This window comes from Rana temporaria, chromosome 5, assembly GCF_905171775.1.
Source record: "Rana temporaria chromosome 5, aRanTem1.1, whole genome shotgun sequence".
Taxonomy (NCBI): domain Eukaryota; kingdom Metazoa; phylum Chordata; class Amphibia; order Anura; family Ranidae; genus Rana; species Rana temporaria.
Genome location: NC_053493.1, coordinates 35,665,208 through 35,679,393, shown reverse-complemented (window position 1 = coordinate 35,679,393; position 14,186 = coordinate 35,665,208). Strand labels below are relative to the sequence as shown.

Genomic DNA, 14,186 nt, shown 5'->3' with positions numbered 1-14,186 from the left:
TGCTGGAATAAGGAGCAGGGGCATTAAGTGAACATGACGTGCTGGAGCTACATTGGCCCCATTGCTGGGAAAGGGTCAAGCATGCATGCACAAAAAATATACAAAGTTCTACCAAAAAAAACTCTTGCTCCTAGCATTTTTCTCCATTTGGTTAAACTGTTAGGCCTCGTACACACGATAGGTTAACCAGAGGACAACGGTCTGAAGGACCATTTTCATCGGTCAAAACCGATTGTGTGTGGGCCCCATAGGTTATTTAACCTTCGGTTAAAAAAAAAGCCATCTTGCTTTGAAATTAACCTATGTATTGGTAACCGATAGGTCAAAACCGATCGTTAGTAGGCACAACCATCGGTTAAAAATCCATGCATGCTCAGAATCAAGTTGACGCATGCTTGGAAGCATTGAACTTCGTTTTTTTCAGCACGTTGTTGTGTTTTACGTCACCGCGTTCTGACACGATCGGTTATTTAACCTATGGTGTGTAGACGTGACGGACCATCAGTCAGCTTCATTGGTTAACCTAGGACAACGGTCCTTCAGACCGTTGTCCTCTGGTTAACCTATCGTGTGTACGAGGCTTAATACCTCCAGGAGAAATATGTACATTTGTTTGTATTAGCCTTTATGTGCAAAATACAGAAGTGCTATTAACGACTTGGGTCTGAGCACTTTATGGAAAATGTTTAGTTGGCACAGTTAAATCCATTTATAATTCACATTCAAGAAGCTCTTATAAAAAGGGAACTGATATAGGGAAACCTCTGGTGATATCCGTTGCGTTTTTCTTTTATGTATGCCTACAGATCAAAGATGAGTGTTGAAGGAAAGTGATCAATGTATTGATTCTGTCCTCCAAAGTATGATGTGAGTGAGCTCTGGGATGGCTGAGCAATAGATTGATCCGTAGTTATTCATTTCCATGCATGCATAGCAGATTAGCCTAATCGATTGGATGAGAAAAGCCCTAGAAGGTTTACATCTGTCTTGTAGTGTTTGCTTTGTATTGTCACCGGTTCCCATAGGACAGTCAGCCGTCACAATAGGTCGAAGGGGAAAGTTCCCTCAAAGAGAAAAATGAGTCCTAAGTATGTGGCTGTTCCAGTAGATTTTTTTAATGACTTGACAAAGGGTTATTGATCTGTGAAGCGTGTCGGTATACTTTGCTGTTATGGACAGTGTGATGGCTTGGTGGTTATTGCTTTTGTCTTGTTTTAAACCCCACGAGTCTGCATAGGGTGTTCTTATAGTGTATATATACCCTCTGTTTAACCCATAATGCTTTCTGATTTATGTGCCGTGGGTGCAAACACTATTATGTTTATATGTAAAATTAAGATTTAAGAGATGCAAGAAGAAAATATTTTTTTTATACATTTTAATTTAAAATAAAAAAAATAAAAATAAGATTGATGCAAAATCCTGATAGTTTCCCTTTAAGAAGTTGCGAGTTGATTTGCGTTAGAGAAATAAGATCTACTTCCATTTATCTCAAAGCAATCAGCTCCGTTTATGTCCTTGTCCAGAGGATTCATTAGATCACACTTGGAGTAGTGGGCAATGCACTTTTTATATCTAAAGTGGTCAAATTTTACAAACTCTTTATATTTTCAGGAAACACACAATTCTTTCTTTGAGAAAAAAATGAATATTTATTTTTACTAATCAAAAAAATTGAGTTTTTTAGGCACCACACAACAGATTATGTATAAAACTGAATTTTTCTATTCATACAAAAACTTTAAATTTTTTTTTACATAAATTTAGATTTACATTTTATATATATATATTTTTTTGTGAATGGTGCCTCCAAAGTCTGAATTTCTTTCAGGTAAAGGATTTATGTACATTAGCACATGTGGCACTAGATCTTCCATCGCATTTATTTTAAATGAACGGTTTCAATCTCCAATTCTCTAACAACCAGATACACATGCATGGATTTGCATCTTTGCATGTTTGCCTAGAACAGGAAAAAAAAATTAAAGGTGTGGTGCTAACTCAATCCAAGAAATGGCAATCCTGAATCATTAAAATGTGTATATAAAACAATCAAAAAATATGTATATCCAAAAGAATATAGCCAAAGTCTCATAGAAAGTGACAGTCTTCACAGAACTGTCCAATCACTTCCGATCCAATTTAACAATCCTCAAAAAGCTATCATTACCACTGGATCTCTCAGGCCGATTACACACGGTCGGACAAAACCGATGAGAATGGACCGAGGTTCAGTTTCATCGGTCCAAACCGACCGTGTGTATAGCCCATCGGTCTGTTGTCCTTCGGTCCAAAATTTTAAAACCTGCTTTAAAATCGAACCGATGGCCCGCTGCCCGATCGGTCCAAACCGATGGTTAGTACAGAAAACCCGAGCATGCTCAGAATCAAGTCGACGCATGCTTGGAAGCATTGAACTTCGTTTTATTCAGCACGTCGTGTGTTTGACGTCACTACGTTCTGACCCGATCGGTTTTTGGAACGATGGTGTGTACGCACATCAGACCATCAGGTCACTTCAGCGGTGAACCGATGGAAATGGCCCATCGGACCATTCTCATCAGGTTTGGAACGACCGTGTGTACGCGGCCTCAGAGGGTTGAGCTGGATTACTGAAAGGTGAATCTTTTACAGATGGTTGGTGAGTGCGCATTTTATACACACGTGGTGCACAGGGAGCACAAGCAGAAAAAAATAAATAAAATAAGCGTAGGGCTGGCATGACCAGGTAGCAGGGCTGATGGGCACACACAAGGTTAATTCAGTCTTGCTGGGGATTCATATATCAAAGGGGGTGGGTGGTGCAGAATAGGAGGGTTTTTTAGCATGGTGAAGGTGGGGTCGATGGTTCTGTGGTCAGTTGGAGGTCATCGGACTAAGAAACCTCCCACCTTCCATCCCTTTGAAATAGATGTAGTGAAACGGCTGTTGTAGTGGCTTGGCGGTTAGGATGTTTGGAGGCCATCTAAAATAACAGCGAATTTGGCATAGTGGGGTACCATTTATGTTATGGGGTCCCATGTAAGTTGCCAGTTATCTGCATAAAATATGGAGGGTTGGGATCGTCCCCCATTCAGTGTTGGGGCTGGAGACCTTGTGTGGTCACACAGATACAGAACAATTTGGGGTTCTTCAGTGCCATCAAAGATCAGCAACCTGGTTTAGTATTTATCTGTGAAATTATGTTTTTGTTAAAGCGGTTGTATACCCGCATATGCAATTGCGCACGGAAGACTTCAATTCGGCAAGGTCCGGCGGCTGCCGGTCCTTTAGCCGAGGATCCCCCCTGCGCATGCGCCACTGCAATCGGCGGCGCATTGCGAGGGTAATATCTCCTAAACCGTAGAGGAGATATTCTCTATACCTACAGGTAAGCCTTATTATAGGCTTACCTGTAGGTAAAAGTAAAAAAAAAAGGCTATACAACCACTTTAAACAAATTTTGTTTTATGGTTATTTAATAAATGTCCGGTGCGGCCAATTCTATGCCAGAAAGGGTGTCTGGCTTATTTAATATTTGTGGGTAACAAGAAGGGGAGTAGTAGTGATACAGTGGGGTTGGCGTTTGTCTTATCGTTGTCAAGTCAATCTGAACACTTCTTATCCACGGTGATTGGACTGTTCTGTGAAGACTCTGTCACTTTCTATGAGACGTTCGTTATATTCTTTTGGATATATATATATATTTTTTGATTGTTTTATATACACATTTTTACGATTGTTATTTCTTGGATTGAGTTAGCGCCACACCTTTTAATTTTTTTCCTGTTCTAGTTAAACATACACATGCATGGATTTGCATCTGGCTGTTAGAGAATTGGAGATTTTTTTTTTCCTGTTCTAATCTGTTAGGTAGTGTTCACCAGTGTTGGTCCTGCATTGTACCTAATGTACATTTCTGAGTGGTTTTCCTGACACAAGAAAAAAAAAGTGACGGGGAAGGGAGCCCCAGCACACAGTCTGTGATTGACAGCCTCAGCTCTTTTTTTGTTTGTTTGCTGTGTGAAGGGAGTGTATCCCTTCCCTCGTATCAGCTCCCACTGAGCTCTGAAGAGTGTAACTTGAGCTTTCCCAACTGCCCGCCTTTCTGTAACCTCAGACAAGCTGTTTAGATTCTGGACTTTTAACAGATGTAAAGAGGGCTGCAGATAAACTGGTACAACTTATGAGGAAGTATTTGTTTTATCTCTGTGTATCACCTAAGGCCAGTCACTTCACTGGGTATATGTGAGGGTTTACAACCACTTTAAGCTTTCCTTCTCTTCATGTGACGGGCCCCCAAAGCCACTATTTAGTGCACCATTGGTTGCACTATGACATCATTACATACAATGCAAAATCAGCAGTTCTGGTTGCAGTGAGGATGTCGAGCCATCCTACAGTCTGGACGATGGAGGGGGGATAAGATAATTAAAAAAAAATGTAATAGTATCCTTGAAAATAATTGGCATTTAACCCTTGCAGTGCGAAAAGAGACCAATTGCAGGGATAGTTTTGAATTTTCCCCAGAGTTTAGCTTTAAGGCCTCATGCACACTGGACGTTAAATAACGTTATAAAAACGTCAGTAGCTTAGCAGTGAGTTTTTCAACTTTTTTCAACTTTTTTCTGCTTTTTTTTAAGTTTTTTCAATAGCGTTTTTTAGCGTTTATTAGCGTTTTTTCCGCGTTAGCGTTTTTTTTAGTTTGTTTGCGTTTTTTTGTTAAAGAATTTTTTTTTTTTTTTTCAATAGATCTAAAAAGGTTAAACGCTGGTGAGTGACGCTTTTGAGCGTTTATCGGCGTTTATCAGCGTTAGAGCGTTTTTCCAGCTGAAAAACGTCTCTCAGAACCCACTATTTTTTTGTTTGTTTTTTACTGCTCAAAAACGCCACTGCCCAAAACTGCTGATAACAGCCTATGTGTGCATGGACACATAGGATAACATGATGGGGAGTTAATTGACTGTAGAAAAAAACGTCTACTGCCAAAAACAGCTGCTGTAAAAACGTCCAAAAACATCCAGTGTGCATGAGGCCTAAAAGTCTTGTGTATTCTTCTTTCCTGATTTTCATCATTACTTTAGCCACATATATGGTTAGTTATATCAATCCTGTATAATAATAATTACGGTATATACAAATATTTGGTGACATGAATTTCTTTTCTCTTGCAGGTCTTGCACGAGCCAAATCAGTCCCCAGCCACACTTACTCTAATGAGGTAGTAACACTTTGGTACAGGCCTCCAGATGTGCTGCTGGGTTCCACAGAGTACTCCACCTCCCTGGACATGTGGTAAGTGAGATACCTTCAAAACTTTGGGGTTGATTTACTAAAAGGCAAATGGACTGTACACTTCGCAAGTGCAGTTGCTCCAGAGCTTAGGAAATGAGGTGAAGCTCTGTTGACTTCCATCATCCAATCATGTTCAAGCAAAAAAAAAAATGTTTTATTATTTTCCTTGCATGTGATTGGGTATTTTTTGCAAAGTGAAGCATCTACTACTTTACTAAGCTTTAGAGTAACTACACTTGCAAAGCGCACAGTCTATTTGTCCTTAGTAAACCAAGCCCTTTGAGTCAATGATCTGGAAAAAATATGGCAGTAGGGATTTAGAAATGATTGCCTTTCCGTGGGTCGGGGGTCCGATCGGGACCCCCCCGCTGCGTGCGGATTCCCTCGGCGAGCGATCCGGGACGACGGCGCGGCTATTCGTTTATAGCCGCTCCGTCGCGATCGCTCCCTGGAGCTGAAGAACGGGGAGAGCCGTATGTAAACACGACTTCCCCGTGCTTCACTGTGGCGGCTGCATCGATCGTGTCATCCCCTTTATAGGGGAGACACAATCGATGACGTCAGACCTACAGCCACACCCCCCTACTGTTGTAAACACACACTAGGTGAACCCTAACTCCTACAGCGCCCCCTGTGGTTAACTCCCAAACTGCAACTGTCATTTTCACAATAAACAATGCAATTTAAATGCATTTTTTGCTGTGAAAATGACAATGGTCCCAAAAATGTGTCAAAAGTGTCCGCCATAATGTCGCAGTCACGAAAAAAATCGCTGATCGCCGCCATTAGTAGTAAAAAAAATTTTTTTTATAAAAATGCAATAAAAATATCCCCTATTTTGTAAACGCTATAAATTTGGCGCAAACCAATAGATAAACGCTTATTGCTATTTTTTTTTTTTACCAAAAATAGGTTGAAGAATACATATCGGCCTAAACTGAAGAAAAAAAAAAAATTATACATGTTTTTGGGGGATATTTATTATAGCAAAAAGTAAAAAATATTGAATTTTTTTTCAAAATTGTCGCTCTATTTTTGTTTATAGCGCAAAAAATAAAAACCGCAGAGGTGATCAAATACCACCAAAAGAAAGCTCTATTTGTGGGGAAAAAAGGTCGCCAATTTTGTTTGGGAGCCAAGTCGCACGACCGCGCAATTGTCTGTTAAAGCGAGGCAGTGCCGAATCGCAAAACCTGGCCGGGTCCTTTAGCTGCCTAAAGGTCCGGGGCTTAAGTGGTTAAAGTGTAAGCTGTGACGTGTTTTCTTGTATCTGACACGTCACTGTGTAGATGGATGGGCTCCCCACATATAGCCGTCTCACCTCATGTAAGGTTGCGCTCAGCACAGTGATATGGGGAGCAGCTGGGCGCTTAACCGCATTGTTATTAATTCCTGTCATGTCACATTTCTTAATGGCTCTGCCTATTTTTCTCACTTCAAAATTTAAGGAAACCATTACATGTGTCTGTGTGATAAATGTTAGCCTGCAGACCTCCAGTGTGTCTGCTACTGAAGCTGCACAAATAAATATTAACTTCTCCAGAGGTGAGCCCATATGACGAATGACACCATTAGTACGGCTTGTTATCCTGCTGCATCGTTACTGATGAGATGAGACGCCAGGCATTGTCTGTACAAGAGGCCTGAAGGAAAAGGGTCTGTGTTGCCACCATTTTCCCATCTAAAGTCTGTAGATCCAACATACGTCCACGAGGGGCATGTTCTTAGGCCTGGCAATCGAGTACCTATATTAGATTGCCAAATGTATTGGGACATCTGCCTTTACACGCACGTGAACTTTAATGGCATCCCAGTCTTAAGCCCTGTGCACACGATCGGTTTGTCTGATGAAAACAGACCGATGGACCGTTTTCATCGGACAAACCGATCGTGTGTGGGCCCCATCGGTTTGTTTTCCATCGGTGAAAAAAAATTGAACATGTTTTAAAATTTTCCTATGGATAAAAAATGATAGAAAAAAAACGATCGTCTTTGTGGAAGTCCATCGGTCAAAAATCCACGCATGCTCAGAATCAAGTCGATGCATGCTCGGAAGCATTGAACTTTATTTTTCTCAGCATGTCGTAGTGTTTTACGTCACCGCGTTGGACACGGTCGGATATTTGACCGATGGTGTGTAGGCAAGACTGATTAAAGTCGGCTTCATCGGATATCCGACGAAAAAATCCATCGGATTAGATTCCATCAGATATCCGATCGTGTGTACAGGGCTTCAGTCCGTAGGGTTCAATATTACATTTGCCCATCCTTTTGCAGCTATAACGGCTTTAACTCTTCTGGGAAGGCTGTCCACAAGGTTTAGGAGATTGTCTATGGGTATGTTTGCCTGTACTTCCAGAAGCGCATTTGTGAGGTTAGACACTGATATCGGAAGCTGTTGTAGCTGTGTGGGCCAACTCCATATTGAACCCTACAGACTAAGACTGGGATGCCATTAAAGTTCATGTGCGTGTAAAGGCAGGCGTCCCAATACTTTTGGCAATATAGTGTAGTTACTAACTGCTGCATTGTAGGAGGACAGGGATACCCATGTCCCTGTGATTTAGGATGTGGTGGTCCATGGGATATTTCGTTGGACACAACCACTCAACAGCCCAATAGGGCAGCTCAGGGGGGTCTACTGGGAAAGAAAGAGGGAGGCGGGAAGGCCCTTATTTTGTAGTTGGTGACTTGAAAAAAGTGATTAGATCAAACAGTTTATCAATCAAATAATAAAAAAAAAATGACGTTTGTTGAGGCAGCGATCCCCAGGCAGGATTGATAAGGTTGCTGTCAATGCCACAGCGGTCCCAGTGAGGAACCCCTTGGTATTCTGAACCGCAGAGGCGCTCATTATAGTTTTGTCTAAGGATGGATCAAAGTCATTTGGTTTAGTGAACATGGATTTTGCTTTCTTATACCAATAAAATGTCTCACTGTGTCGTTCGAGTCTAAATTACCCATGTCCCGTATGTGCAAGTAGTGGGATTTTCAGCAGGGTTCCTGCAATGATTGCAATGCTGGATGGGAGTGACCACTAAAGGTAGCTTGCTTACACAGGGGAGGGTGGTTTGATGTTTTACTACAGGTGTGCTTTACAGTTCATCTAATGGCTCCTGTATGCAGTCCCAAATCTAGTTACTGAACACGTCTCATAAAGTAAATGAAAAATTGAATTGACCTTTTGGTCTAAATCCTCCTTTACTTGTGTCTCACACGCTCTCCCTTTCAGACACTGCAGCTCACAGTGGGAGGGTCAGTAACGGAGGCAGTGCTGTCCATCCAGAAAGCAGTGGGAATGACTAGGTGATTGACATGCTATATGCTTTTGAATCAGCAGTGCCAATGCTGATAGCCACGCCCCCTTCAGCATCTTCTCCTCCCACTGTGGTGCAAGCAGACACAGCCCACATGAGAGTGGCAACTCTGCTCTGAATTCAAAAGCAGTGCAGGATAGTTGCCACCCCATCACAGGAAGCAGCATTAGGTGGACTTCACTGGCAGGATCTATAGGTATTGTTAGGACTTTGCAGGTGCACTAGGAGAAAAGTGTTGCTATATATATATGCTCAAAATTGTTGGCACCCCAGGAATTTTTCCAGAAAATCAAGTAGTGCAGTAACACATGGTTTGCTATACACATGTTTATTCCCTTTGTGTGTATTGGAACAAAACAAAAAAAGGGAGGAAAAAAAGCTAATTGGACATAATGTCACACAAAACTCCAAAAATGGGCTGGTCAAAATTCTTGGCACCCTTTCAAAATTGTGGATAAGTAAAATTGTTTCAAGCGTGAGATGCTCCTTTAAACTCAACTGGGGCAATATAAAAATTACACCTGGAAGCAGATAAAAAGGAGAGAAGTTCACTTAAGCAGGCCATACACGGTCGAGTTTTGAACAAATTTTGTTTGTTAAAACGCTAAGGCAGGAGACCCAGGAGGACCCCACTGCTGACACAGAGACATAAAAAAGCAACACTACAGTTTGCCAAAATGTACTTGAGTAAGCCAAAATGATTCTGGGAAAACGTCTTGTGGACAGATGAGACCAGGATAGAGCTTTTTGGTAAAGCACATCATTCTACTGTTTACCGAAAATGAAATGAGGCCTACAAAGAAAAGAACACAGTACCTACAGTGAAATATGGTGGAGGTTCAATGATGTTTTGGGGTTGTTTTGATGCCTCTGGCACTGGGTGCCTTGAATGTGTGCAAAGCATCATGAAATCTGAGGATTACCAAAGGATTTTGGGTCGCACTGTAGAGCCCAGTGTCATAAAGCTGGGTTTGCGTCTGAGATCTTGGGTCTTCCAGCAGGACAATGACCCCAAACATACCTCAAAAAGCCCCCAGAAATGGATGGAAACAAAGCGCTGGAGAGTTCTAAAGTGGCCAGCAATGAGTCTAGATCTAAATCCCATTAACGCCTGTGGAGAGATCTTAAAATTACTGTTGGGAAAGAGAGAGACCTGGAGCAGTTTGCAAAGGAAGAGTGGTCCAAAATTCCGGGTGAGAGGTGTAAGAAGCTTATTGATAGTTATAGGAAGTGACTGATTTCCGTTATTTTTTCCAAAGGGCAAAGGGTATGCAACCAAATAGTAGGTTCATAGGTGTGCGAAGCCTATTGCATTAGGGTGTGCACCCCAAAGCCCAAACACACACTACCGATCACTCACGATGTTCATTCTGAAAGGGAAGGGGCTGGTAAATGACATATTTACTGGCCTCTTCCCCACTCCTAAAACATCCCAGCAGCCACAGCCGATAGGAAAGGAGGGATGCTGGCAGCGCTGCAGGAGGGGGGGGGACATGGGAGCCAGGGCAGTTGGGGGAATCTGTGCTGCACAGGGTGATTAAGGTTTAGGGTGTGCCTGGGCAAACCCTGTGCGCACGCCTATGAGTAGGTTAAGGGTGCCAAGAATTTTGACCAGCCCATTTTTGGAGTTTTGTGTGACATTATGTCTTTTTTTCCCTCCCTTTTTTTTGTTTTGTTCCAATACACACAAAGGGAATAAAAATGTGTATAGCAAAACATGTGTTACTGCAATACTTTTCTGTGAGAAATACTTGATTTTCTAGAAAAATTCCTGGGGTGCCAACAATTTTGAGCATGACTGTATATAGATTTGTTTCATTGGGGAGCCATAGTACTTCAAACTGCAATTCTTCAAAGAGACTATCACTAAGGATAAAGAGAGAAACTGCGAAGTATGAAGTGTAGGTACGTGAAGGTGCGCATAACTGCAGCAGCCCCCATACAGCCTCACTAGCCAATAGGCATATGGCCCTAGCTTTGTGTTTAAGAACATCAGGATTCCGCCCCTTGCAGGAAGGTTTGGAATGTTGTAGGTAAGTGCACGGGTACCTATACTAAAATTTGGGGAAAAAAGTCTATGAACAAGCAGGCTTAATGATGCAAAAGAGACCCTCTGGGGAGGATTTATTAAAGGCAAATAGACTGTGCACTTTGCAATTGCACTAATTTTCCCCAGAGTTTAGTAAATATGGTAAAGCTCTGTTAATTTGCATCATCCAGTTATTTGCAGGCAAACATGCTTTTTTTTTTGCCTTGCACCTTATTAGGTATTTTTTGCAAAGCAAAGCTTCGCCTCATTTACGAAGTTATGGAGAAAATTAATTTTGCTTATGGCTAGAGTAGGAACAGGTGACCCGTCTGTCACAGTGCTTAGCGGTGGAGGTGTTCCAGACACGTAGGGAAAGTGCAGGGACACACCATCCTTCCTGCAAGCCTCACCACATATCATCACAACTTGTTTTTTCCCCTTTTATACATTGAATTTTTTTCACTGTGGCATAAAAACGGCACAAAAAACTTTTATTTTTTTTACATATTGTCTATAGCTAACTGTAACGGTCACCATCGTTTACGATTTCCATTCCATCGCCTCACGACAGCTTATCCGACAATCCAGCAGACAGGACCCATTGGATTTTCCCCAGAAATAACGAGACAGACAGCTCTGTTACTGGTTCCAAAATAAATGAATCTTTAATGGTTAGCTCTCAGGTTTTTATACAGTTACAAGCATGCTTCAGTAAGCACAGGGACAAAGACACACTCCACCCACACATCACACAATGGGGGGGCTAACGAGTCTCCAATACACATCCCACAGAATTTTCGGCACCGGTCTGACATAATTAACATGACCTAATTACTACACCTGAGAAGTCAGACGTTGTGACTCTCACCTGCTATTCACATATTATCATCAATAGTATTTTCGCACAAAATAGTTTCATTAGCATCACACAATGAAAGGTCTGTAGAAGCAGACCTAATTAACACCTCAAAGTTAGACATCTGACCCTTACAGACTTAATTAGTACAATAGACACAAAACAGTATTCGCATCACAAAATGGAATGTCTTTCAGAAGCCAGACTCAATTAACACCTCAACAGTCTATTGACCTGTTCATAAGGAACAACTTGTAATATTTCAAGATATCCTGCAAAACATGAATTATCAGTAATTTCCCATCTCATGTAATTCATGATATCATTCCTCAGTCATCCTATGCCCCTATCGGACATAGGATGACCCTAGACCCAAGAGTCATTGCTGAAGCTGGCACAGGAGTACCCCACATCCTTCAAAAGTCACTGGGTGTCACGGGCCATTCCGTTACACTAACTTAAAATAATTTTTGCAGGACACAATTAACCCCTTTGCACCAACACCCGCCGGCCCTTTAAGGGGTTTGGCAAGCCGGGAGGGGGAGCAGGGCTTGTGACCATGTGACCGCTGTGATTGGCCATCACGGCAGTCACATGATTGGAAAACGCCTAATCGTAAAGCGATCGGGAGATTTTCATGGCCCGCTAGTCTCTGTGCCAGGAATGCGCAGGGTGCTCGCTCATGGCACAGCTCTATCGGTGCTAATGCACGCAAAAATGTGGCCCCTCTGTGCCAAAGCCCGGCTATCAAGAGGCAGCATATTTGAGTGCACTCGAAGCCTAGGGGTTAAAAGAGAGCTGCGTTGGAACCCCAAAAATACAGTGTATGTATTACTTTATCTTAAGTAATTGTAAGTTTATCATTGAACAAAAAGGCCTATAATAAAAAATGCAAAAATTGCTCTGGTCCGTAAGGGCACTAAAGATACAAGAGCTGAACAGGCGCTTAACCTTTTCATTACAGAATAGATGGTTTAACAACAATATTTGTACATCTAAATCCTATTACCTTCTCATCCAAGCTTCATTACATGTGATGTAATTTTTATCTTTTTAAATCTGCAGCTTTCTTTCACCACTTCAGCCCCAGGAAGGATTTACCCGCTTTCTGGCCAGGCCATTTTTTGCAATACGGCACTGTGTCGCTTTAACTGATAATTGCGCGGTTGTGCGACGTTGTACCCAAACTAAATTGATGTCCTTTTTTTCCCCACAAATGGAGCTTTCTTTTGGTCTTATTTGATCACCTCTGCGGTTTTTATTTTTTGCGCTATAGCCTCTGATTACTGTATAAATGTTACTGGCAGGGAAGGGGTTAACATTAGGGGGCGATCAAGGGGTTAAGTGTTCCTTAGGGAGGTGTTTCTAACTGTGGATGGATGGAGTGGACTGACTGGGAGTAGAGAGAGATTGCTGTTCCTGATCACTAGGAACAGCAGATTTCTCTCTACTTCCCTGACAGAATGTGGATCTGTCTGTTTACATTGACAGATCTTCCTTCTGGCTCTGAGGGGCGACCATGGGTCGCCGGCAGACATACCGGCCACACTCATCGGCTCAGGCGTCGCCCCTATAGCTCTTAAAGTAGTCGCTGTACACCAACGGCGATTTGCGCAGCTGACCTGACGCAGTATGACAGCGGCTGATCGACAACCAGTTTAAATTTGGGATGCACCGATACTATTTTTTTTTTTTTACAATGAGTACGAGTACCGATACTTATTTTTTTTCTTGGTACTTGCCGATATCTACCGCAACCGTTTTATTTACACTTCAACAGTCATCAATGGTACAAAGCATTGAAAAGATATTTACAGATTAAATACTTTTTTTATTTATTTTTATTTTGCACTTTTAAATAAATAATAAAGGTGTAAAAATATTAACAAACAAAGCAAACAAAAAGTTTTTAATTTCTGAGTGGTTTATAAAATAGAAGTGAACAAAAAAAAATTATCAGGGATATAATCTTTCTGTTTTTAGCAATGAGCGATGTTGTTGATAAACATTGCCCGGCTGCTTTTTTTTTTTTGACAGCTCAAATTGCCAGGACTTCGTTTACCGTTCAGCTGTCAACATCGGTTGTTAAGGTCAGAGCGCCCCTACTACTTAAAAACCGATGATTGTTGGCTTTTTTTTTTTTATATTTCAGCTGTCAGCTGACACCCTAGAGAATAAAATGGCGATCGTTGCAATACTTTCTGTCACGCCGTATTTGCGCAGCGGTCTTGCAAGCGCACTTTTTTTGGGAAAAAATTACACTTTTTTTTATTAAAAAATAAGACAACAGTAAAGTTATCCCCATTTTTTTTAATATTATGAAAGATAATGTTACGCCGAGTAAATTGATACCCAGCATGTCACGCTTCAAAATTACGTCCGCTCGTGAAATGGCGTCAAACTTTTACCCTTTATAATCTCCATTGGGGACGTTTAAAAAACTCTACAGGTTGCATGTTTTGAGTTAGAGGAGGTCTAGGGCTAGAATTATTGCTCTCGCTCTACCAATCGCGGCGATACCTCACATGTGTGGTTTGAACACCGTTTACATATGCGGTCGCTGCTCACGTATGTGTTCGCTTCTGTGCGCAAGCTCGTCGGGACAGGGCGCGTTTTCTGGCTCCTAACTTTTTTAGCTGGCTCCTAGATTCCAAGCAAATTTGTCAACCCCTGCTATGTAATGTGATGTCTTCTCTCCCCCTCTCCCTTC

At 41.8% G+C, this 14,186-nt stretch overlaps 1 protein-coding gene across 4 annotated transcripts in view; it reads left to right on the top strand.

The window, feature by feature from the left end:
• The window catches only part of CDK14 (cyclin dependent kinase 14), a 601,685-nt gene that overhangs the window by 314,441 nt on the left and 273,058 nt on the right, over positions 1–14,186 (top strand). For all 4 annotated transcript variants that reach the window (XM_040352389.1, XM_040352390.1, XM_040352388.1 and 1 more), the window contains one exon: positions 5,154–5,274. In XM_040352389.1, coding sequence (XP_040208323.1) covers positions 5,154–5,274 — 121 coding nt within the window. The remainder of the gene's footprint in view (positions 1–5,153; positions 5,275–14,186) is intronic.